Source organism: Tenebrio molitor, chromosome 2 (assembly GCF_963966145.1).
Source record: "Tenebrio molitor chromosome 2, icTenMoli1.1, whole genome shotgun sequence".
NCBI lineage: Eukaryota > Metazoa > Arthropoda > Insecta > Coleoptera > Tenebrionidae > Tenebrio > Tenebrio molitor.
The window spans coordinates 5,947,711-5,970,450 of record NC_091047.1 but is presented as its reverse complement, the minus strand read 5'-3'; the positions used below and the strand labels follow the sequence as shown (position 1 = coordinate 5,970,450).

Genomic DNA, 22,740 nt, shown 5'->3' with positions numbered 1-22,740 from the left:
AATAACAGAAATAAAAAACAAAATGAATTTTGTAAAATTATTCTTGCACCACCGTCAAACATTGTTTTTAATCAACTTTATGTGTATAAAGTACACGTAGGAAAACAATACACGCTGCGCTCGTGCGTGTAAACTTCCCACGTAGTGCTTTAAATATGTTAAATTTATTTAATTTGAAATATTATGCAACACATTCCAGCCGAGATTTTTTCTAAAAATAACTCTGCTGTAGAAGACATATTAGCAGCTTTTTCACTGAAAACCCCTTCTGTGTGCTATTTTTCCTCTTTATCTGGCGTCCTTAACCCGAGGTGCCCAATCCTGCACGTGCGACCTCCTGAAATCCGTCGAAGCTGGCCCGTCCCGGCGGAAAAAACCGTTTCGCCCGCCGAAAGAAAAATCTATATGATAAAGCTCCAGCACCCCCACAAAAAGCTCTCGTTCCAGGCTCCACCCCAGGAGTCGTGCCTCCTACACGCTGACGTCAAAATTGCGCGCGCCATCCTCGAAATGGGTCACCTAGTGTGACCTTTGGAACGGGCTTTCGGACAAGCTTTAGACGCCGTACAGCTTCCAGAAGCTCCAGCCTTCGTCATGGCCAACACATCCAACTATAAACTCAGTGCAGCCACCGGAAATCTCAAATACGATGGTGAGTGTGCTTGTTCTAGATGTCGTTTTAGCCAAAGAAAAACGCTAGAGGCGGAGGATTTTTTCCAAAAATTCATAATCGGGACGCGGACGATGTTGCATTTTAATCAGAGCAACATCTGCGCGACAATTAGCAATTAAAATTATTGTTAATGACGCAATGACGGGTTCAATCAGTGCGATGCAGTGAGACTCATTGTCAGTTTCTTGGTATGGTTACGTAAATAGCAAAACTTGTTTCAAAAATGTGGTAATTGCTCGGGTTGCAGAAAATTCAAAATTTCAGAAAAACTTGATTGTTGGATGTCTTTCGGATTATTGATTTTTCGGTTTGTTGTCTAGGAGTTGTGACGTAACAGAGATTGAGAAGAATTTGATCTACAGGTGGGTTAAAATTTCTTTGTATGGTACTATTTTTACTAAATATACTCGAATTATGTAAAATAATCGTGATATTGTCAAGTTTAATGGTTACTTAAAAATTTTGAGAAAAATGAAATTTGGTTTGGTTTTACATTCAATTAAATATGTGGTTTTGAAATTCCAAATTTACAAATGAGAACTATTTAATTCAAGTGAATATAATGATTAAAAATATACTGATTAAAATTAAGTAAGTTAATTATTTGTAGCCAAAACAAAAAATAATGAATGGAAGTGTAGATAACTAAAAGAATAATAAATAAAATAATAAATAAAGAAAATAGATAACTAAAAGAACCATTTCTTGGATAAATTTGCAATTGCTTTTTCATTTTGATTTTCAGCATTCTGCCAAAATATTATTTTCATCCCCTAAATCACTACTTCTAGTTAAAAAAACTTAATCAAATTTGATTAATCGTTAAGAACACAATTTGTTTTTTTTTACTATGTTTCGTTATTAAATAAAGCTATCAATAAAAAAAAATGAGACAAAATTTTCTGTTTCTGTTTTCTACACTGAACACTCAATATTTATTTACAAAATTAGCCGAAAAAAAATTACTAAATCTTGAATGAACCCCATTTTTGCATTACAAAATCAAAAATTGTTTTACTTTATGTTCTGCGTAATTGAACGGTTGAAAATTATTGAATCGGGCTGGCTCCATTTTCATTTTTATACTGAACCTGTAAATAAGTGGGTTCAAGCAGGTAGATGATCCTCTTGTTGATAAATTATACCATTTTGTCATAAATCATTTGACTTTGTCACGTAACAGGTCTGGTCAGGTCAAGCCAGGGTAAAATAAATACATCAACAAGATAAACCAAAAAATATACTCATTTCGTTTTCGATTTTCATAGATATGTTTGAACTGTCTTTATTAAAGAACACGAAAGGACGAAGGTTTCTTTTTAAATTCCTTCATAGTTTTAATTTTCAGAGTTCTAGATGTATGGGCTTCTAATAACAGGTGTTCAGTTAAAAAGTTCATCGAGCTGGCTTTGACTTTATTTTTGAAAAGACAGTTGGTTAGACGAAGGTAGCGACGAACATCAAAGCCAATTCGATGAACTTTTCAAGTGAACACCTGTTACATTACTGTTTGCTATCTAAAAAATGTATAATTTTTAATTTAAATAAAAATATTCTCTATTATATAAAATACATGCACTAACAGTTAGATCTCAATCTAAAAAATTAGTTCTTTTTCGAAATAATAATGCCGATTATAGTTTTCTTTTCAAATTTTTCTTTTTTGGTAACACAATAAAACATAAATTTTACGAACTTATCCGGAAATCCCACAAATTAATTCAGAATTTGTAAAGCAAAAACCAACAACACAATAATTGTTGTTCATTCATATTTTGGTAAACCAACAGTGGTGATACAAATTTTTACTGATTGGAAGGGAATAAATAATATAATAATCATTCGATCGGTCAAATTAAGCAATATCAGGCGTGGTCTGTGTTTGAATGGGTGACCGCTGGGGGAAACATCCCATTCCGTTATTATAACAATACTTCATATCTTCATCACTTGAATTCAGTATTGTCTGTAATCCGTATTGTCGTATGAAAACATCCTGACGTGGATGTCATGTAAAAAGTGGGCGTATCCCAAAATAAATGATAAATGATAATATACCAATACGAGTAAACAGTGCTTTCAAAGGAATTATCATTAGTCATTACTCGATAGAAATATTGGTAATGATAAATAAATCCGGCCTCGATGCCGTGCCCCCCTTAGTAGTAAAGATTATGAGATCGAAGGAAGAATAAGGATTTGTCTATAAAAATCCTCGTTGTCCATGATATTCTTATTTAATATTTTTTGACGCTCACACCAAACAATCGAAAAACAAAAAGCAAAAGATTGATTTGTTAAGTAAACTTTCAAAACATTGAAACAATATTTGACAAATTTTCAAAAAATTGTAAGAGGAGAGGAGAAGATATAAATCTTACGATAACCTATTCTATCTGTTCTAATTCTAAATCTAATATTCTAACCTATTCTATCAAATCTTTTCGGAATGACTTTTAGAATGTCATACAGAGCCAACGGCTAACTCTTAAACTAAACACAACATTTTTATATTTAGCTCAACATGTTTCAACCTCTCCATAATGACAATGAGATAATAAAATATAATATTTTAAAGATCGAATGACCTATCTTTCTTTTTCTTTGACGATAACAGTGACAGCACCATTTCCTCATATTTGCTTACTTTGAAGTCATAAAAACGTACGACTATCGGAGATAGCAAAAACGTCTAGAAAACCAGAGTAAGAAATCTTTCACTTGCTAAAATAATGAAAATAAATTGTTTCTTTGAAAATTATTTTTATATAGAAACATTCGTGAACTTAGGAGACATCTTCAAAAACTTTTGGAATTAGTTGCAAATGCGTTAGTAGTACGAACACATGCTGCCAAAGTTCTAGTTTCTAGTTCTTAGACTTTGCAAAGTTGTAATCGGTTAGAGTAAGTCGAACTTTCCCACTTTTGCAACACATTATACAGAAACTAAACTAAAGATTTGTAATTTACTCACAACTCTCTGGAAGAAATTTGCAGTATCTTATCAGTCCTGTTGAGAAAAAATAAAACAAAAAAAACCTACTCAGAAACATCATACAAAACAGAAAAAACAAAAAAAAACAAAACAGAGAAAATTGAATGGAGCATTTAATTATGTACTTATTTCTTCAAAACGACTGAGTTGTACAAGTTGCAATCTTTATTGGTTTGGGTTTAATTTCACAATTCTCTTCTGTAGTTCTGGAGTTCTGTAATGGTATATTCTAATACGAGTTTTGTAAGAAGCATTTTATAACACGCACGGGTTTAGGGCAAGACGAGCTAGCGAGAAATCAGGAGTAATATAGGAGTAAGTGCTACAAAATGCCTTACAATCATACACAATTTTTTCTATTTTGCCCTTTTTTAAATGAAAAATCTCAGTCTTAAAATTTGGGGCAGTTTATAGTGGTTGGTAACACAAATGTTACAGTGGAACACTTGACAGTTCCAGTTATTGTTTTAGCGTGATTTGGCGTTTGGAATTTGATGTGTGACATTGAAAGTTACCAACCTTGAAAATGTAAATTGTACTGGTCTATTACAGCACTCTTTTGAGTCTATTACAGCACTCTTTTGAGTGCTGTAGTAGCTTTGTTATAAACGCAAAATAAAAATTAATTTTAAAGCATTTCTCGGCTCCAGATATTCAAAGAAACTTCTCTAATATTTTTCAAACGATTCCTTTGTCTTCTTACTTCTGCTCAAAATGCGTCTGTCACAATTCGTAGACCAATATTCCACATTTCAAGCGCTATAATTTCGTCAACCAATTTTTAATTTCCCCTTTCGTGCAAAATTAATTTGTAAAATTCCAGCTCGCAATTTTGCTCGAACGTACAAAGAATTTTACGCAGAACCCTCCTCACAAACGAGTCCACTTTATCGTCTTCTGTTACGATCGAACCGCGTCCATAAGCCCTCCAACTCAATTCTGCGTTCCTCACGATTACAAAATGCAAAAATTCCACTAAACAAGTGCGAAAAGTAAACGAATTTAAATTAATTCTTGCTTATCACAGCTCCCCAGTGTATATATTCGGCGTTAGCACCCTTATTTGCGAACAGTCTCCTACCCCTCTAGCATATTGTCGGCTGGCGATGTATCCGAGTCGGGTCCCTCGTCGTGTGTCGCTTCCAGGGTGCATAAATGATTAATTAGCCGGTTTAAACATCAATTAGGGGATAAAGTGCGGTCTGATTGCACCTGTGCCGCCTCCCCCAATACAGTTTATTTAAACTGATTCAGATCGGATTATTCAATTTTGGTTTGGGTTTCGGACCGGAGCTTTCCATCCGCAGGTGCTTTCACAAAGCTCTAATGACTTTCTAGATGAAAGTGGTGGCTGCATGTTCGAGAGAATGGAACTGGCGGCGTGGAAATGATGTGGAAAGGTCTTGGCAATCCGGCGATGAGTTTTAATGCGGACGGTTTTTAGCTCTGGCTTTGTATTCGCGCGATAATAAATGCAACGAAAATGTTTGGTTTGTGAAGTCGTTAAGCTCGACGGTTATCTCCGGCGATAAGCTGAAAACTCGTTAAGCTCGACGTTCGCCCGGATCGAACGGTTTGTATTTCCGAACATACGTTGTGTGATACAGAGAGATAATGGCGCGGAAATACAGACCTCGGTCGAAAAATGAGCTTTACACCAATCAGGGACATCCGGAGAGCAAGATGGTCTGCAGTTAAGGCGCAAAACGACGATCTAGAAAGAAAAACAATTTGATTTCGTTTTTTTAGACGTGGGATGTTTACACGCACGCGTGCAGCGCTTTGTGTTCATTTCAATTTCGCCTCAAAGTTGGCGTTGAAGGGTCGATTGTGAACGCACCACGGATTACAAATCACGGATCAGCTGTTTAAATCTAACCTCACTTTTTGCGTTGTTTGTATTTTTACTCTGCAGACTGGGGTGTGGTGCGTTCACAATCAACTCTTCAACGCCAACTTTGATGAGAAATTTAAATGAACGCCCGATATATATTTCTAAGGACTACAGAATTCTACGTCCAATGTAATAAAAGTTTTCCTATCAAATCGAAAACCAATCTACAAGTTTTCATTGGTAAAATTTATTGCCTTTCTGTGAAAAATGAGATTCACATCTTTTTTTTCAACAGTATTTTCAACAGCACCCATTTTAGTTTTCAATTAAAATCTCTCGAAACATTTTCTTGGGCTGATCCATTTTTTCGCAAAAACATTTCCTGCCACGTATTGACAGTTAATTTATCAATAAAACAGTACAGAGATTAAGTCCCGAATAGAGGAGTTTGAGTGATGGGCTATTAAGAGGGGCTGCAAAAGACTAAATCCACCGCAAGGGCGTCTTCCGGGAGCTTTAAGAATACTCCAGAGCTTTCCCTCGAACCCCTGCAATTTTTTACACGACATTCCGACTCACAATACCGTCCTCCACCAATTCTACAATCACTGGACATAAATCAAAATTACAATAAGCAAACAGACATGAGGTATTTCAATTACTATCAAGACAGTGAATAATTTTCAATTCCCGACATTCCCGTCCTTTCAGATCAAGCCTGACTGACTGGGGATCGAATCCGGTAACATCTGTTAGGCGAAGAGGCGCACAAGAGGGGTGGATATTGAGAAAATTCAAACGGGGGCAGTGGCGTCGCGATGAAAAAATAATCAGGGGGAGATCTCCCGAATTAATTGATCCAGAAACTAAACAAACGGAATGTTGTGCTCTGGGTACAAAAAAAGTTGGTGGTATTTTGTTCACACCTGAAGAATACGAATTGAAACTGAAAAATAATGTATGATGTTAAGAATGTGTTGAGTGAAAGGGTGGTTGTTCAGACGAGACGCCTGTGCCTTGTGCCCCCATCTGCAGCAGGAATGCTAACCATGGAGGGAAGTTTAGGTTTAATTAAACGTCCCGTGGGCCCTTTTTCAGCGCTTATACATCCCAACTATGTGCAACAATGTGCACTTGTGCCCCACGGTCTTTTCCATCCACCAAGAAAATTCTCTCGAGACGATTTTTCATGTGATAGCCTCGACGCATCCACACATTTCGAAGATTATGCTGGAGCCCCACCATCAATCAATTCTTTCGCAAGATTTTGCATATCTCTATCGCACCAGTTATTAATGAGCTTTCCCCAACAATCCGAATCTCGAGGGAGTCTTCGTGTTACCACAAGAGACAACTTTAATGCCGGTAATTCCGCACTAAATAAACTGGGGAGGCAGGATTACACTTGAAAAATTGTTGTGGCTTTCCTGCAATTATCCAAACAAGTAGACACGAACACGGGGCGGATCGCGGAGGGAAAAGCAACTGGACGACAGGGGCCGCAAGAAAAATGGAAATTGAACCTGCGGGTCGGGTCCAATTGAAACTTTAAATCGAAGTTTGCACTCAGAGAAACGAAAGAACTTCGCACCAAGATCTCAGATTGTCTTGTGTTTGCAATAAGTGTAGCGCACCTAGCATTGGAAAGTAAGTAGAGCGGAAAAGTGCAAATCTCTCTACTTTTTCTTTGGCCGCTCCCCACAAGCCATGTCTTGAGCAGCCGTGATCGTCTAGTGGTTAGGACCCTACGTTGTGGCCGTAGTAACCCAGGTTCGAATCCTGGTCACGGCACAGGACTCTTCTTTTTTAATTGGGAGTGCGGAATTCGAGAGGCATTTGTGGCGACGTTACATAACGGAAGACTGAAATGCCACACGTATTGATTTTGGGGGTGCACCCGCCCATCGGGAGCAGATGGCGGCGATGGCTTTAGAATCGACTGTTTTTGCGTAACCCAAACGCTGGAAAATATTTTTGTAACTGTGCGGCCGATTTTGCATTGCGTACGCTATGAGAGATAGTGGAAGTAAATTTCCTGGCCGAGATAAGTATTTTTTATGGTTTATTGTGGGGGAGTCGAGGGTGTTATCTGGAGAAGACGTTGATGACTTGGGGTGGAGATTTTAGGATAAACTGTCATGGTACGCGCATCCACTAACAAAATATACACCGTGCGACACTTATTATTATGTGGTGTATTTCCGTTGTTCAAACGATAAGCGCAACTTTTTATTACAAGATATTCATTAAAAGCAGGATTCTTACGTCGTAGTTGGCTGTGAGTTATACTTATACAGATTTGCCGCCTCTTCTGGATTTGTAAGTTTGATATTTGACAGCTCACACTCACACTTGTCACTTTGCAGTTTCCATTTTTTGTCAATTTTCAGAGTGTTGATTAAAGAGTTCTCATGGAGTTACTCTGGTAATAGTAATCATTTTGTTTACATCTGAACATATAAACACTTTCTTACTTTAACAACAATGAAAATAAAATAGGATATATTTACTGTATCTGTAATTTCTTCTTCAACAAGTGGAGTTTTTCGGTGAAAGAATGAATACGTTACAAAATGTTCTAAAGCAGAAAACGTCTTTGGTAGCCCATATTAGAGATGTAATCAGCAGATTTGTTCAAGCTGGAAGTATAAATAAAAAAAAAATCAACAAGAAGGCATCCAAAATGTGAAGAACTTGTTAAAAACTAAAGGAGGGACAGACTAGAGCACAACCCACAAACATTTTGCAATATTTGGATATTGTAAAGACTACAGGAAGAAAATATACGTTACTGTCACAATATTGGTCAAAGTAGCGAAATATTTTTGAAAATAAACTAAAAAAGTAAAAAAGAATTAGGTACCAAGCCCCTGCAACAGCAGTGAAGAACATTTTTTCTTTGAGAACAATAGATCTGATTTTGTACTATGATTTTTATGATTTTCCAATAAAATGTGAAGATTATTATTATTACAATACATAAACGGCAAAATACATATAAAAAGAATCCATACTTTCGATTGCGTGACACAATGTAATGTAATGCTAATATGTAATGTATAACTTTGTATAACTAGTTTGTTAAAAAGTGATGTCTTGCAATAAATAATAAAATTAAAATGAAATTAAAATGCGATAATATTGTGACTGTTGATAATGACAGTTATGGCAACTAACTTTGACAGTTTATAAGATATAAACAACGCAAGGTTAAAATGTTTCCAAAAAGTATGGTTTTTGACAATTGTTTACGTACAGATTTTTTTCTAAACACATTTTACTATTTTTGAAAATTGTTAAAAATTGCATATAATCTAAATAAATTCAGTTCCGCTAGTACTGCGAAATCAAAACGATTACCAACGCCTTCGATAGCCGTGATCGTCTAGTGGTTAGGACCCTACGTTGTGGCCGTAGTAACCCAGGTTCGAATCCTGGTCACGGCAATGTGCAAACATTGTCACGGTGAAGGCTTTTTTTTTGTTTTTTTTGTTAAAATAATTATTTTTTAACAATTACAAAGTTACTTTCTCTTGTTGACAACAAGATTTAACAAAAAAAAATGTGATTGGTACATTTAATATATTTGTTCGTTTCGCCACGCCTACTACTAGTTTAATGACTTTAATACTGACTGACTTTAATCAGTCCATTCAGCTGTGGTGAAACCTCCTTTGCATATCAATAGCACAAATCTGTCGTTTGCCTTGCAGACATCCTCCCATACAAGACACAGAGCTTCCCAACCAGCAACGAGTTCCTGCAAAAGCTGGTCGACGTCCTTCTGGATTTTGTACGGACGACCAACGACCGCAATGAAAAAATCTTGGATTTCCGCCACCCTGAAGAGATGCAAAACCTACTGGACCTCAAGGTGCCTCATAAGGGGGTATCACTACAGCAACTCATCCACGATTGCGCCACTACTCTCAAGTACCAAGTCAAAACAGGTGAGCGGTGCATGTGTGCAATAAATTGGGGCTTCTATCGGGCGGAAGTGTGGGCGAGGGTGCCAAATTGAATGCAATCAGGGTGGTTTTGAGGCGCGAGCGCCGCAATCAACGGACAATGAGCGGCTGGGGCGGGACGCGTGCCGTCGGGACGCTCGCGGTGCGGTTGACGCCTGATGAAATCTTTGTTTGCTCTTAGAAACTTGTAATTCAATGATAATTCGTTATCTACCCCAGAGCAGATTGTGGCGGGAATATGAATTCATCGGAGAGGGCTGAGCACCCCACGAGGGCCGCCGCAAATCGGCCCCGATAACTTTTTTATGTTAATACTCTTAGTCCGTTCTCACGTCGGGGGATCCTCTTTCAGAATTCACTCTTATTCTATGGACTCTGACTTCACACTTGCAGCATTCCACAATTAATACAGATTTGTCCGGTTGTTGACTCTCAAGATATCGACTGGCACAATCAAAAGTAACCGTTAACCCATTTACATAAATTATTTCCAGTTATATTATATCAGACTGTTTTAACAGAAAATAAAATGCAATAGAAAACAGTTATGGGAGATGTAAAAAATATGTACAAGTTGATCAACAAGGACTGTTTGAGTTGGTAATACTGAATTTTATCCTTAAATGGTAAAACTGAAGTAACTTACGGTTACGTCAGATATCTGTCAAATAAACCAACAAAACATACCTACAGGTGCAGTGTTGCAAAGAGCAAAATAAAAAATGTTCTTAATTGTATTGCCAACTCAAACAGTCCTTCTTGATCACCCGTACAAGAAAAAACTCATATTTTTATCATTGTTGTTATTACTTTAATTTACACTCCTGCATCTACACAGAGCTGTCATTAGTTGGCTGTGCCATTTGCCACTTACAATGCATATTAGCCGTTCACGATTGTTTTAAACACGCAGCAGGCCAAGATAGTTTTTTGTTGGATTGGAGTCAAGTCCTGTCATACGACGTTTCGTTATTAAATATTCGTCTTGTTGTTAATTCCGTAATTAATTTAGTGCAATTCAGTTATAACCTAAAATAGATTTATTATGTCAAATCACAATATTGACAACTAAAATGTCAGATTTTCATAGATAGGCCAAATTTGAAACAATCGTGAATGCTGATAGCGTCTTACAAACCAACGGTAAATAAATGTGATTACTTGGTTGCCTAAAAACAAGGGGCACAACAATTTCGTCTTCAAATTTTATTTAAAATGATCAAAACAACGTGCAATTTCTCCTTTTCTTTCTTTAATAATAAATTACAAGGTTGTTCGTTTGAAAGATACTCCATTTAAATGAAACTAACAGAATTGTGACAAATTTGTGAAAGCTGGCACTTCCTAAACGCAGCGGCGCTTAATTTAATTAAAAAAATACAGCGAGTCCCCTCAAGAACTCATTTCTGGCATCATCTCGCCCCAAATCTGCATCTGGGCGATAAACGTCCGGATCTATAAAGAAAGACATGAATTAGGTCCCAGGTTGATGGTGGAAAACGGATGGCACGTTAAGCCTTGTAAGCTCAGGATTGCAGCATCCCCCGTCTGTCAGGACTATTGGGCTAAAGCCCGTCTCCATTCAATTCCGCACACTATATACATCAGCAATGTCAAGATACACCAAATCAAACAGATGCTTCTGACACACACATGAAGGTCGCATTACTTTTGTCGGATCGGCTTTTGTTGCTCTTATCACCACCATCGCGCCCGTATCCGACATCCGCCTCTTCGCCAAAATAAATTTAATTAAAGAATTTTTCCCGTATCGCGACAAACTAGAGGGATAATGAGGGCTTTGTCCTGCGAAAGAAAAGGGAAAGTTGAGTGGCAGGAGTCGTGCTGCTGCCGTACTAATCTCTGTCTGAATGCAGCAGGAATCATGTCCATCGGCTCGGAAAATAACACGCAACAGACGTGCCAAAAGCGTGCCACTGTATCCGAGACGTACGTAAGAGTCACGTGTCATGGCGCGTTCACTTCCGCCGCTCCGGGTCCTAATCACTTCTGATATTTCCAGATCGAGCGCCCGATTGAAATTAATTTCAGTTCGAAATGACGGCGAAGTTTCTTTCCGATTAGTTTATCGCTGCCCCAAGATTAAATTAAATTTCAACGTCGTATTTTATTCGACGACTCGAGCTGAGACTTGACTTTGAGACGGCGCGACTTGCTGGAAATTTGTGGTGGTCGTGTGTCGCAGCTAGTGCTGGATGCAGTGCACCCTTCAATATAAACACCGAGTTTGCACCCCGTCAGAGTGCTGTAATTAAGGGCACTCAAAGCGCCCCCGGCTTTATCCGTGCCCTAGTCAGTGTCCCACGCCGGATTAAAACCACCCCTGCCAGTCGACCCAAAAGGCGCAGGAATGCGCTCTTTAATAGTTTCAAATCGGATTCCTGGACCGATTTTTATCGACGAAAAATTTTTTACGTCACGCCAAATGCGTCCCACCTCTAAATTACGCAGAATAATTAATTGAAATAAAGTGGCAACCAATTAGATCACGAGTGCCTGCATATGTTGTTAATGAACAAGTGCGTCGAGTGTTTACCAAATATAGTATACGCATTTTGATACCTTTTTTGGTGACGTGAAAAAATGTATTTTTTCGACTGGGATTGCTGCGTGATCCAGACCATCAATCTGCTGTTATTTCGGGCTATTGCCCAGAATAATTGAATGTCAGTGGACTTGAAACAAAGACATTATTTGCGGATCATGCACACCCTTCACCGGCGACACGTGACCTATTGGATTAAGCCTAATCCGAGATCAGACGAGTCACTGGAACTGAAACAATGTTAAAATGGTTTTTTGTTGCGAGCTCTGGACCAACAACAACCAGATATGTTTTCGTTCCAGGACCAACGCTCAAATAAGTGCTGAAGTTGGTGGCATTTTCGGTGAAACTGAAGGCCAAAAGACTCCAAAAACACTAAAAAATTTTCAATGACCAGTACGACAAAACGGTCATTTTCAATTTTTTTTTCCTTATCGGTCCTGTCACTGGTAACAATGTATTATTTTCTAAGTACGCCATAACCGCTATCAAAAATGTTTCTTACGTCGTAGCTGACTGAAATTTGCCACTTACCATACATAATGTTACTGCACTATACTATATCAAAGATAGATTCATGTGATCACTTGGTTGCCTAAAGTCCAGGGGCTTTAATGTAATATAATACAGGGTATCTATCCATAAATGATTGTCTGGTCCAGCTTACTACGAAAACTTGTCAAATTTTGAATGTGCTACTTTACATGTATAATAAATTCCACAAATGTTGCCAATCTGTTTAGCTTTAAAAGCAACAAAACATATCCGGTTGCAGTGTTGCAAATAGCCGAAAAAAAATTTCTTAACTCTATTGCCAACTCAAGACAGTCCTTTTTGATTACTCCGTATACAGGATATTTAACGAGTGATAATGAGTCCGACGGAATTGAAAATGCAACTCACAATACATTTGCAAAGCTAACGTGGATCTTTTCTTTCTATTAATAATGCGGAATCTGGAAAAGCCCCCCGAATGCTTGTAGCGTTTCCACGTTGAATGGCAAATGTAAATTAATTGTAAATTACTTCAATGGTCAAAACGACGAAAAGTTCTCTCGTCACGTCTTTCATTCCAGGACATCCAAGATTTTTCAACCAGCTTTCTTGTGGACTGGACCTAATTTCCATGGCCGGCGAATGGCTGACAGCCACTGCGAACACCAACATGTTCACTTACGAGATCGCCCCCGTCTTCATCCTGATGGAGAACGTCGTCATGACACACATGAGAGAGATCATCGGCAGCAACTGGGTAAAAGGCGACTCGATCCTGGCACCAGGTGAATCATCCCTTTCCAACAATTTCGCATCACGCCCGAACAGATTTGTCATTACGGTGCAATTTATAAACACAACGTCAATGTTGCCGTTGTTTTATAAATTTTGATGGACGCCGCAGCTGCCCCCAAGTGGCCATAAATCAAAGCCGAGCTGACACGGCAAAATTCCGAAATTGCACTATTAAAATGCAACAAACGACAAATCAGTTCGTCTGTGTTCCATCACTCGGGACTAGATTAAGCGCGAAACATGCAAATCTCTTAATTCCGACGTCAATAAGTAAGGAAATTTGTAATTTAAATTGCGGGAATTAATTCGGAAGCAGATGGCGCCACTTTATATATGACAATGTAATTTAGTACCGTTCCAACGGTAATTTCGTTTGAAATTTTATATGGGTAATTTGTCAGATTTGGAAGTTTTGCGGCGTTGGCAGTTCGGCACAACTGCTAATTTATTTCGGGGGGAAATGTTTACGTTCCAGGGGGGTCGATATCGAACCTGTACGCCTTCTTAGCGGCGCGCCACAAGATGTTCCCCAATTACAAAGAGAAAGGCATAGCCACCATACAGGGACAACTCGTCATGTACACCTCGGACCAGGTGAGAAACCAACCAGTTTGGTCTCACGCTTCGACTTTACGTGAACACCCTGTAGATATGATTGATGTGTCCTCTTTCAGAGCCACTATTCCGTAAAATCCTGCGCTTCAATTTGCGGTTTAGGTACCGACAATTGTTTAATGGTGCCTTCGGACATTCACGGTCGCATGATTCCGTCGGAATTGGAACGTCTGATCCTTGATAGGAAAGCTAAGGGTCACATACCCTTCTTCGTTTGTTGCACTTCCGGAACAACCGTGTTGGGGGCTTTCGATCCCATCAACGAAATCGCCGATATCTGCGAGAAGTACGGCATGTGGCTCCACGTCGACGTATTAAAGAGTGATTTTGGCCGGAGAGTTTTTGTTAAAAGGGTGTTTTGCAGGCCGCCTGGGGAGGTGGACTGCTCCTCTCGAAGAAGTATCGCCATCCGAGGATGACCGGAGTCGAGCGGTGAGAGAACTATAATAACTAAGCGAGCTTTCATTTACAATCTAGGAAATGATGACCTTTCTGCAAGTTAATTTTAAAAAAATGCAACGTATACAGGGTAGTTCACGAGTGAAAAAACAAAACATAGTTAGCTGTGCACTTTCGTAAATTTTGACATAAACGTCATTCACTAGGTTGCGACCTCGACTTCGTCTCGGTCGTCAATCTCTGGGCTTAGCACAAAAAGTCTCACTTTTGCTCTTAATGATATGATTTCTATTGCTTCCTCAGCTAGCTCACGACACTTTAAAAATGATATACAACGAAAACGGCAAAATGACAAGTGTGAGCTGTCAAATGTCAAATTTACAAATCCAGAAGAGGCGGCAAATCTATACGTACACCGTAAATCACAGCCTATTATGATGTAGGAAAGTTTATAATAACTCTGTATAAATGTTTCTAGGATTGTACCGTCTTGGAAAAATTTGGCACCTATCTATCACTCTGGTGTACCTACTGTCGCGTTAGATTGTCACAAATTTAAAATTTTTCCCTGCCCCTGTCAACAAAGTGTCAAAAAAATGAGAAAAAAATGACAATTAATGTCATACAACATGATGAAAGGTTATGATATTTACGACTGTTTTCCAACAGAGCATTTTCGATTGCGTCAAAGAATGACCTTGACGATCAAAATTTATTGCTCGCATGGAAGTGATTACTTGGTTGCCTAAAAATAAGGGGCTTTTAAATAATGTAATTTTTCTTTACAATAATTAGAAGGAGATAGTGTTGACAGACTCTTCTAATGCCTTAATTAACTCAAATCACCGTAATTTGTACTGAGAAAAATAGTTTTAAAAATTACTAGCACAAATCCAAAAAGTGAGAAGCGGCAAACCTGTAAGAAATGTAAGTATAAATCACAGCCACACAGGATGCTTGAAAAAATTATAATCACCCTGGTGAACATGTTATTTCATTTTTTAATTATAAATATTCCAATCCAATTATAATAAATTGTCTCAAATTGTTCTATAAATATTTAAGACACTCATTTCTCGTTACAATATTCATGAACATAATTTTTAAGGTGCAAATTAAGCCGGTCAGGCTAACACGATCGTGAAAAAAATGTTCATTGCGCAACCCTAATAAAACGTCAAGGGCCGACTTCTGGCCCATAAGGGCCGTAGCCTAGACATTGAATTTTTTCATCCCATCCCTCGTCCCACTTCACCTGCATTTATTACGGCCCTGGCCCGGCCTTAATTGCGCAATCATTAATCAAACCGCTTAGTTTGGGAACTGAAAGCTCCGCCATTATTCAGCCTCTCCGAAACAAGAGCTTTCGTTGCCTTCTGTATTATAACGCGGCAAGTTTTGAAGTTACGAATTTTTTTAATTAATTCACTTGTGCGAAACTTGGAAATTAATTTCGGAAAAAAGCTCCGCTCCCATCTGTTCGTTCTCCTTTAATAAAAAGCGATCCCTTAAAGAGCAAAAGCTTGTCAGGATTCAGACTGGATGTAATCCTGATTACATGGGAATCACGCAGATGGTGTCGCCTAAAACAATGCGTTTCTTACAATTGGAAATTCCTGGAGTTTTGAGCGACCGGATTCAATTAGGAGGCGACGGTTATCGCTTATCAAAGTCAATTCGCATGTTTCACCCTCGAGTGCCACGTTGATAGACGAGAGGAGTGTTTTTAAACCTATAAGTAGTTCTGATGCAAATTGAGGCGCACTTTAGGGCTTATCAGTGGTTTATGTGAGGGGCTCTATCGATTTTATAGAGTCGGGGCGCAAGGATCCAGGGGGAGGCTGATCCTTGCGCCATACAGAGCGGCCCAACAAAACCCCAAACAAAAAACACTGCACGTTCAGGACTTTTTTGTTTCTTGGGGAACTAAGAGGTCGTGACTAGAACTGTGCGAGCTTTTAGGGCCGACTCGGTGACCTGGAACCCCCACAAGCTCATGGGGGCCCTGCTGCAGTGCTCCACGATCCACTTCAAAGAAGACGTAAGCGCCCCCAATCCCCCTTATGGCACATATTGACGTTCGATTGCAGGGCCTGCTGATGAGCTGCAACCAGATGTCGGCGGATTATCTGTTTATGCAAGATAAATTGTATGACATCAGATACGACACCGGCGACAAGGTGATCCAGTGCGGCCGCCACAACGACATCTTCAAACTGTGGCTGCAGTGGAGAGCCAAGGTGAACCCCAACCCACCCTCCAACCCCCACAATAAAAAAAGTTGCGAAAAAAAATGTTCCCCAGGTGAGGCTCGAACTCACAACCCCGGCATCGCTCACGACTACTGTCTTATAAGTACCGTGCGCTAACCAATTGCGCCACTGGGGATACATTCAGACCCTTCGATAACAGCCGATTTAAAGAACAGTGACGCAATTAAACATTTACGATTGTAAAATTAATCAAAACCGTCGATAATTTGTTTGTTGAAGCTCTCAAAATTATCTTCAACACGTTTACAAACAAGCGAGACGCGCAATAAAAATTGTTGTTAGTAGGGGATACCGTACTAAAACGAGCACTCGGTTTAGGGCGACGACGGCTTCGAGAAGCACATGGACAGGTTGATGGAGCTGTCGGAGTACATGGTGAAGCGCATCAAGGACCAACCCGACAAGTTCTACTTGATCATGGAGCCGGAAATGGTAAACGTCAGTTTCTGGTACATTCCCACTCGTCTGCGCAAAATGCCGCACTCTGCAGCCAGAGAGCAAGAACTCGGAAAGGTAACAAAGACAAAAGAAAGGAACAATCATAAGATGAGTCTTGCAGATGTGTCCCATCATGAAATCGAGAATGATGCAATCTGGTACCCTCATGGTGGGATACCAGCCCGATGACAGAAGACCAAACTTCTTCAGAAACATCATCTCGTCTGCAGCTGTCACCGAAGGCGATATAGATTTCCTCTTGGCAGAGATGGACCGGCTTGGGCATGACTTGTAAATTCCTAGTTGTTGACAATTTGTTGTTTTGGTTGTCGTAACACTCACAAAGGTCAATCCTTACAACCTAATAAAATTTTCTCTCAACGGTAGCACTAGGTAGTCTAATATACTGACATATCGTATTCTAATGAGACGTTAAATTTATCGGTTACACTCAATTGACAACATTTTGGTAACCCATTGTTGACTAAAAATAGCTCTTTGTTATCACGAATCGTTCATCAATAAGAAACAGTTCGGTTGATTTCTAACCTTGACGGGGTCAATTACCAGTCACATTTAATTATAAAGTCAATTATACTGTTAATTAGATCATTTTTGTTGACGTAGGTGTAGGAAACGTAGACAAATAGCGCTGCACAACTGTGGATCGAAATTAGGATATGCGAAGTCACTGCGGTCCACAGTTGTCAGCAGAAACCGGAAGCTTGGCAGCCAGTGTCGTAGTTGTTAAAAATTGTCTGTACCAACTGCCAACACTTGTCCACCTTGTTGACAGTTGCGCCAGTTAATGACAGTTGTCAACGCGTAAACGTCAAATTCCACTGCAAGTATCTCCGTTGAGTCGAACGAACAAGCAACCAATTTTATCAACTAAAGACATATCAGCCTAGGTTAGCGGATAGTTTAACAGATTGAGAGAGAATTTTAGTACGCGGTAAAACCGTTGTGATTGCACTTATTGTTTGATAGATGTGCAACAGTTCCGTTGAAGTTTTCCATGTACTAAAACAAAACTACTAAACATTGTTAAATAATGTCCTAAATGTAAAATATTGCATTAGAAAATACCAAAAACACTAAGTGTGCGTAGCGTATATTTCTAATATGGTAAAAAATGTGTAGCTGACGCAATAATGTTGTATAGAAAAATTCTTGATGGTTCAGTTTGCTGTAGTCTTAAGTCAGATGGTGCTTTTTCTGTTTGGTTACGATTTCATTCAGGCAAAACGCACTAGAGGGTAACGAAAAATTAGGGGAAGCACCGATTATTTTCTCGATCGTACCGAGAGGCCAAGCACTTTTAGGAAAAACCGTAAACGACTTCTAGTGAGTTTTGAGGATTGTTATAGATGTTTATACGGTTAGTAAATGAGATGTATAAAGTTGTTGAAACTGCCAAATTATATTTATATTGTTTATTAACTCGTTATGATGATTGTACGACGGCTCTTTATCGATTTGTTGATTCATTGTACTCGTAACAACAAAATACAAAGTCTTCCATTTTGTATGTGAATATCATTTTAATGTCGCATTTCGACGCGGCCTAAACAGTGTATCTATTATGTATATCTAAGCATTATATTTCATAAATGTAAAAATATAAACTCTAGACTTAACTCCAGATAATTAGTTGCTTTTTAGCATCAAAAACTTATTGTAAAGAACCTGTATGTAAGAATATATCAATAAATCGAGTGTATATAGATCTGGACTAATCCCTCTGATCCCTCAAGTTCACCAGAAACCGTGATATTAAAAACTGATTTGTCACGATTGTTATTCTCATTCTGCATACATAAAACAACCAGTTTTCATGTAAATTCGGTATAAATCGCGTTGATAAGTAAAGTAAAACGAGACCTTGACTAGACGCCGGCCAGTCGTCCACGCTGCTCCACGATGAAGTGTTTCGTAAGATACGAGAAATTTTGTGATTTTCCCATCGAAAATCTCCCGTACGGTGTGTTCTCATCTAAAGACGACGTAAGTTTCAAAAATATTTCTACCACTAAACAAAAAAGTCTTCAGCGAAAGTGTGACATCATTTACGATGTTACCGCCACCTAGCGTGTCTCGCTGAAAAGGCATGCCGGTAATGAAGGTGCCGGAATAGAACTGTTGTACGGGGGTTATCCAAAGTTTTTTGAACGGAAATGTATTGATCTGGGAAATAAGTAAGACTACGAAATGGAACGAAACGGAATTGTAGTTTTAATAAATTATTTATTTGACGTGTTTCGTGTCAGATTTGTATATCTAATTCTGATCTTTACGCATACAGAGAACTGTAATAATCTGAATGCATATCAAATACTTCCGGCTGCTAGTGTCATTTACCCAACAAATACGTTTAAATAGTCACTTTGCGAATTGTTTTTTCTATTTGGACTTGATAAACTACAAGAACTTAATTTGCAATGTAGAAAAATTCGGCATTTATTTATTGTCCTCTGCAACTGTTTTTTTTTTTCATTTTTTGGTAGTTTCTCTCGCATGGAACATTTTTTTTACGTTTTGGCAATTTTGCAGCCCACGCACAGAATAGGTGTTGCAATCGGGGACCAAATCTTAGATCTGAAGCAGATAGCCCACCTGTTCACAGGTCCAGAACTGAAAAACCACCAACATGTTTTCAAACAGGTCGGTTTATATTTGTTTTGAAACGACAGATGCACATTACAAAATTGTAATCTAGGAGACGCTGAACCAGTTCATGGGTTTAACGAGAGCAGCATGGAAAGAAGCGCGTAGCACCTTACAAAGCCTCCTTTCGGTGGACAACCCTCTCTTACAAAGCAACCAAGAGCTTAGAACAAGGTAGACAAGTCTTTTGACAGACAAACAAAAATCGTTGTAGAGCTTTTGTGTCGCAGTACGACGCCACCATGCACCTCCCGGCGCAAATCGGAGACTACACCGACTTCTACTCCTCCATCCACCACGCCACCAACGTCGGCATCATGTTCAGAAGCAAAGAAAACGCGCTGATGCCAAATTGGTACCACTTCACTCTTGCGTGTCGCGTTTTGTACAACTTCTCTTGCAGGAAGTACCTCCCGGTGGGCTACCACGGCCGGGCCAGCTCCGTTGTAGTTTCTGGTACCTCGATTCGTCGCCCCAACGGCCAAACTCAACCAGTCGAAGGTACCAAAAGTCTCTTTCTTTCGGAAAATTTTATACGCTTTCGCAGGTACGCCTCCGGTCTTTGGGAAATGCAAACTGATGGATTTCGAATTGGAGATGGCGTTCTTCGTCGGAGGGGCTTGCAACAATCTCGGTTCTCCCATCACAGTCGACCGAGCCGAGGACCATATTTTTGGATTTGTCCTGATGAACGACTGGAGCGGTACCATTGTCCCATGTCTACCAAACACTTGAAATTGTGATTGCAAATTTCAGCGAGAGATATCCAGAAGTGGGAGTACATTCCGTTGGGGCCCTTCACTGCCAAGAATTTGGGCACGTCGATTTCTCCTTGGGTCGTCACAACTTTGGCGCTGGAGCCGTTCAAGGTTGACAATTTTCCTCAAAGTCCTGAGCCTCTTCACTACTTGAAGCACGACGACAAGTTCAATTTTGACATTAACCTCCAAGTTGACATCACTCGTAAGTTGTTGAAACTGGAGGGACTAGTTTAAATGTGAGTTTCAGCCAAGGGTCTCAATGTTTCGACTACCGTGTGTCGCTCAAATTACAAATATTTGTACTGGACTGCCAAGCAGCAACTTGCCCATCACACCATCACCGGGTGCAATGTCAAGCCAGGAGACTTGATGGCGAGCGGGACAATTAGTGGAGAGGTAAGACCAAAACAGGAGCGAGAAAGGTTGATTGAGTGGAGTTTTTAGACGTCGGATTCTTTCGGTTCTCTTTTGGAACTGTCCTGGAAGGGCACCAAGCCCTTGACGATGCTGGACGGGAGCCAGAGGAAATTCCTGCAAGACGGCGACACCGTCACCATCAAGGGAAACTGCGAAGGCGACAGCTACAACATCGGTTTCGGCCAATGCGTCGGCACCCTTCTCCCAGCCTTTGATTTGTAAACACTTTTAATAAAAAATCCCCCAAAGATTTGTTTATCATTCTAAATAATTAATGTCACGGTCCCGACCCGGCAATTCGCCAAACACAACACGACTTATCGATCACGAAGGTAACAAATGCGGGTTTGTCGACCCCAAGAGCCCGCTGCATAAGGGCGAGAATCACGAATCGCCATTGAATACAAACATTGTCGAGCACAACGGAAAATTCTTCCAATAGTGGTATTAAAATATTCATCGACGATGCATCACTAATGTCAAGGTCTTTCCCATGAAATCCCCAGTGAACCATGGCTCTAAGCGGAACCCTCTCCAGTAAAGCGGGCTCACAGGAGCGCTCGGACCTGGTGGCGTTCTGGAGCGTCCCCCTTCTGGACGGCGTCCACACGGTGGAGTTCGAGCACGGGGGCACCACCGGCAAGCGAGTCATCAGGGTGGACGGCAAGGTACGCTTCCAGTTCTCCCTCCGAAATGTGGACCATAGAGGACGGTGTGCTTTCAGGAGATTTTGAGGAGGGATTGGATGTTCAAGCTCGTGGGGGAAGAGAAGTTCGCGGTGGGAAAACAAGGAGCGAAATGTGAGTTGCGTGTGGACCCCCTACCCCACTTTGCCTTCGGGTACAGTCTTCTAGTGGACGGAAAGCCGCTGGAAAAGTTTACGGAAAAGCAGTCGCAGGCGACGAGGTCGTGGGCGGTGCTGGCCGGGGGAAAACGCTACAGGGTTGTCTTTGGTAGGTGTTCACACTTATAATAAACGCTAGAACAACACATTATGACAGTTATGTTGTTTTTGCAATTTACGTTGCGCTTAACGTTTTTCATTTTAGAAAAACAAACACTTAACGTTTGGGTTAACGGACAATACGTGGAAACAGAAAATACTTTTATCGATAGCGGAAGCGAAATGAGTTTCGAATTTGAAAATTTGAAAGCGGCAATTAAAGCCACTTCCGTTGACCGCAAGCAAGGAGTTATTCATCAGCTCTTCGTCGACGGACAACTGATCGAGGAAAATGGGGTTTATTGATCAATATTAAGACTTTATTTATTAAAATTTTATTTATTGTATGATTTATTATAAAATAAATTATTATTAAAAGAAAAAAAAGTTCCGGTACCGGGAATCGAACCCGAGCCTCCTGGGTGAGAGCCAGGTATCCTAGCCACTAGACCATACCGGATAATACTTAAGTTGGTAAATATAACGTAACTACGGTAAAGTAATGCATAAATAAAAATTAATTTTTGAATAAACAATTATGTAAATAATTAGCACCTTTTATAACAATATGCTAAAAACAATGCAAACTTCTTCCTTCTTGTTAATTGGCAAATTGCCTGTTCTTTTTTGATTTTTAATTTCTTATTTAAATCTCTTGATCCTATTCTGAGGCTACCCATCAGTACTTTCAGCAAACAATCCTTTTTTTACAGAAGGTAAGGTGCTAACCTAGCCCTCCAACTCTCCAACTTAGGACTGGTAGTAACAGTTTTGGAGCTACTGGATCTACCACTTCACTGTCCAGATGCAATCTAACCTAATAAAATTATTTTGCAAGTTTCAGTTGTATTAATTTTCCAAACATTCTGTAAATAAAGATTTTCAAAAATTACAAATCATC

The 22,740-nt window shown here is 39.6% G+C and overlaps 3 protein-coding genes and 4 non-coding genes across 7 annotated transcripts; 5 read left to right on the top strand and 2 right to left on the bottom strand.

Moving 5' to 3' along the window:
- The first annotated feature begins 493 nt into the window (after positions 1-493).
- On the top strand, positions 494-18,780 carry Gad1 (glutamate decarboxylase). Its single transcript, XM_069038332.1, has 10 exons — positions 494-652; positions 9,216-9,452; positions 13,113-13,316; positions 13,802-13,920; positions 14,001-14,252; positions 14,306-14,373; positions 16,303-16,381; positions 16,431-16,580; positions 16,932-17,126; positions 17,173-18,780. The coding sequence occupies exons 1-10, from the start codon at positions 595-597 to the stop codon at positions 17,344-17,346; spliced, it is 1,536 nt and encodes a 511-aa protein (XP_068894433.1). The 5' UTR covers positions 494-594; the 3' UTR covers positions 17,347-18,780.
- Positions 7,222-7,293, top strand: TRNAH-GUG (transfer RNA histidin (anticodon GUG)). The gene has a single exon. It is a non-coding gene; the product is annotated as a tRNA-His (tRNA).
- On the top strand, positions 8,877-8,948 carry TRNAH-GUG (transfer RNA histidin (anticodon GUG)). Its single transcript has one exon. It is a non-coding gene; the product is annotated as a tRNA-His (tRNA).
- Positions 16,637-16,728, bottom strand: TRNAI-UAU (transfer RNA isoleucine (anticodon UAU)). Its single transcript is given in 2 exon segments — positions 16,637-16,672; positions 16,691-16,728. It is a non-coding gene; the product is annotated as a tRNA-Ile (tRNA).
- A 117-nt stretch (positions 18,781-18,897) lies between the features above and the next one.
- On the top strand, positions 18,898-21,144 carry Faa (fumarylacetoacetate hydrolase). Its single transcript, XM_069038333.1, has 9 exons — positions 18,898-19,058; positions 19,605-19,715; positions 19,771-19,892; positions 19,933-20,073; positions 20,122-20,219; positions 20,266-20,421; positions 20,475-20,681; positions 20,727-20,875; positions 20,924-21,144. The coding sequence occupies exons 1-9, from the start codon at positions 18,975-18,977 to the stop codon at positions 21,116-21,118; spliced, it is 1,263 nt and encodes a 420-aa protein (XP_068894434.1). The 5' UTR covers positions 18,898-18,974; the 3' UTR covers positions 21,119-21,144.
- Positions 21,145-21,334: 190 nt separating this feature from the next.
- LOC138123586 (fas apoptotic inhibitory molecule 1) lies at positions 21,335-22,226 on the top strand. Its single transcript, XM_069038344.1, has 3 exons — positions 21,335-21,564; positions 21,621-21,849; positions 21,946-22,226. Exons 1-3 carry the CDS (start codon positions 21,409-21,411, stop codon positions 22,143-22,145), a joined length of 585 nt encoding a protein of 194 aa, XP_068894445.1. The 5' UTR covers positions 21,335-21,408; the 3' UTR covers positions 22,146-22,226.
- Position 22,227: 1 nt separating this feature from the next.
- TRNAE-CUC (transfer RNA glutamic acid (anticodon CUC)) lies at positions 22,228-22,299 on the bottom strand. The gene has a single exon. It is a non-coding gene; the product is annotated as a tRNA-Glu (tRNA).
- Positions 22,300-22,740: the final 441 nt, after the last annotated feature.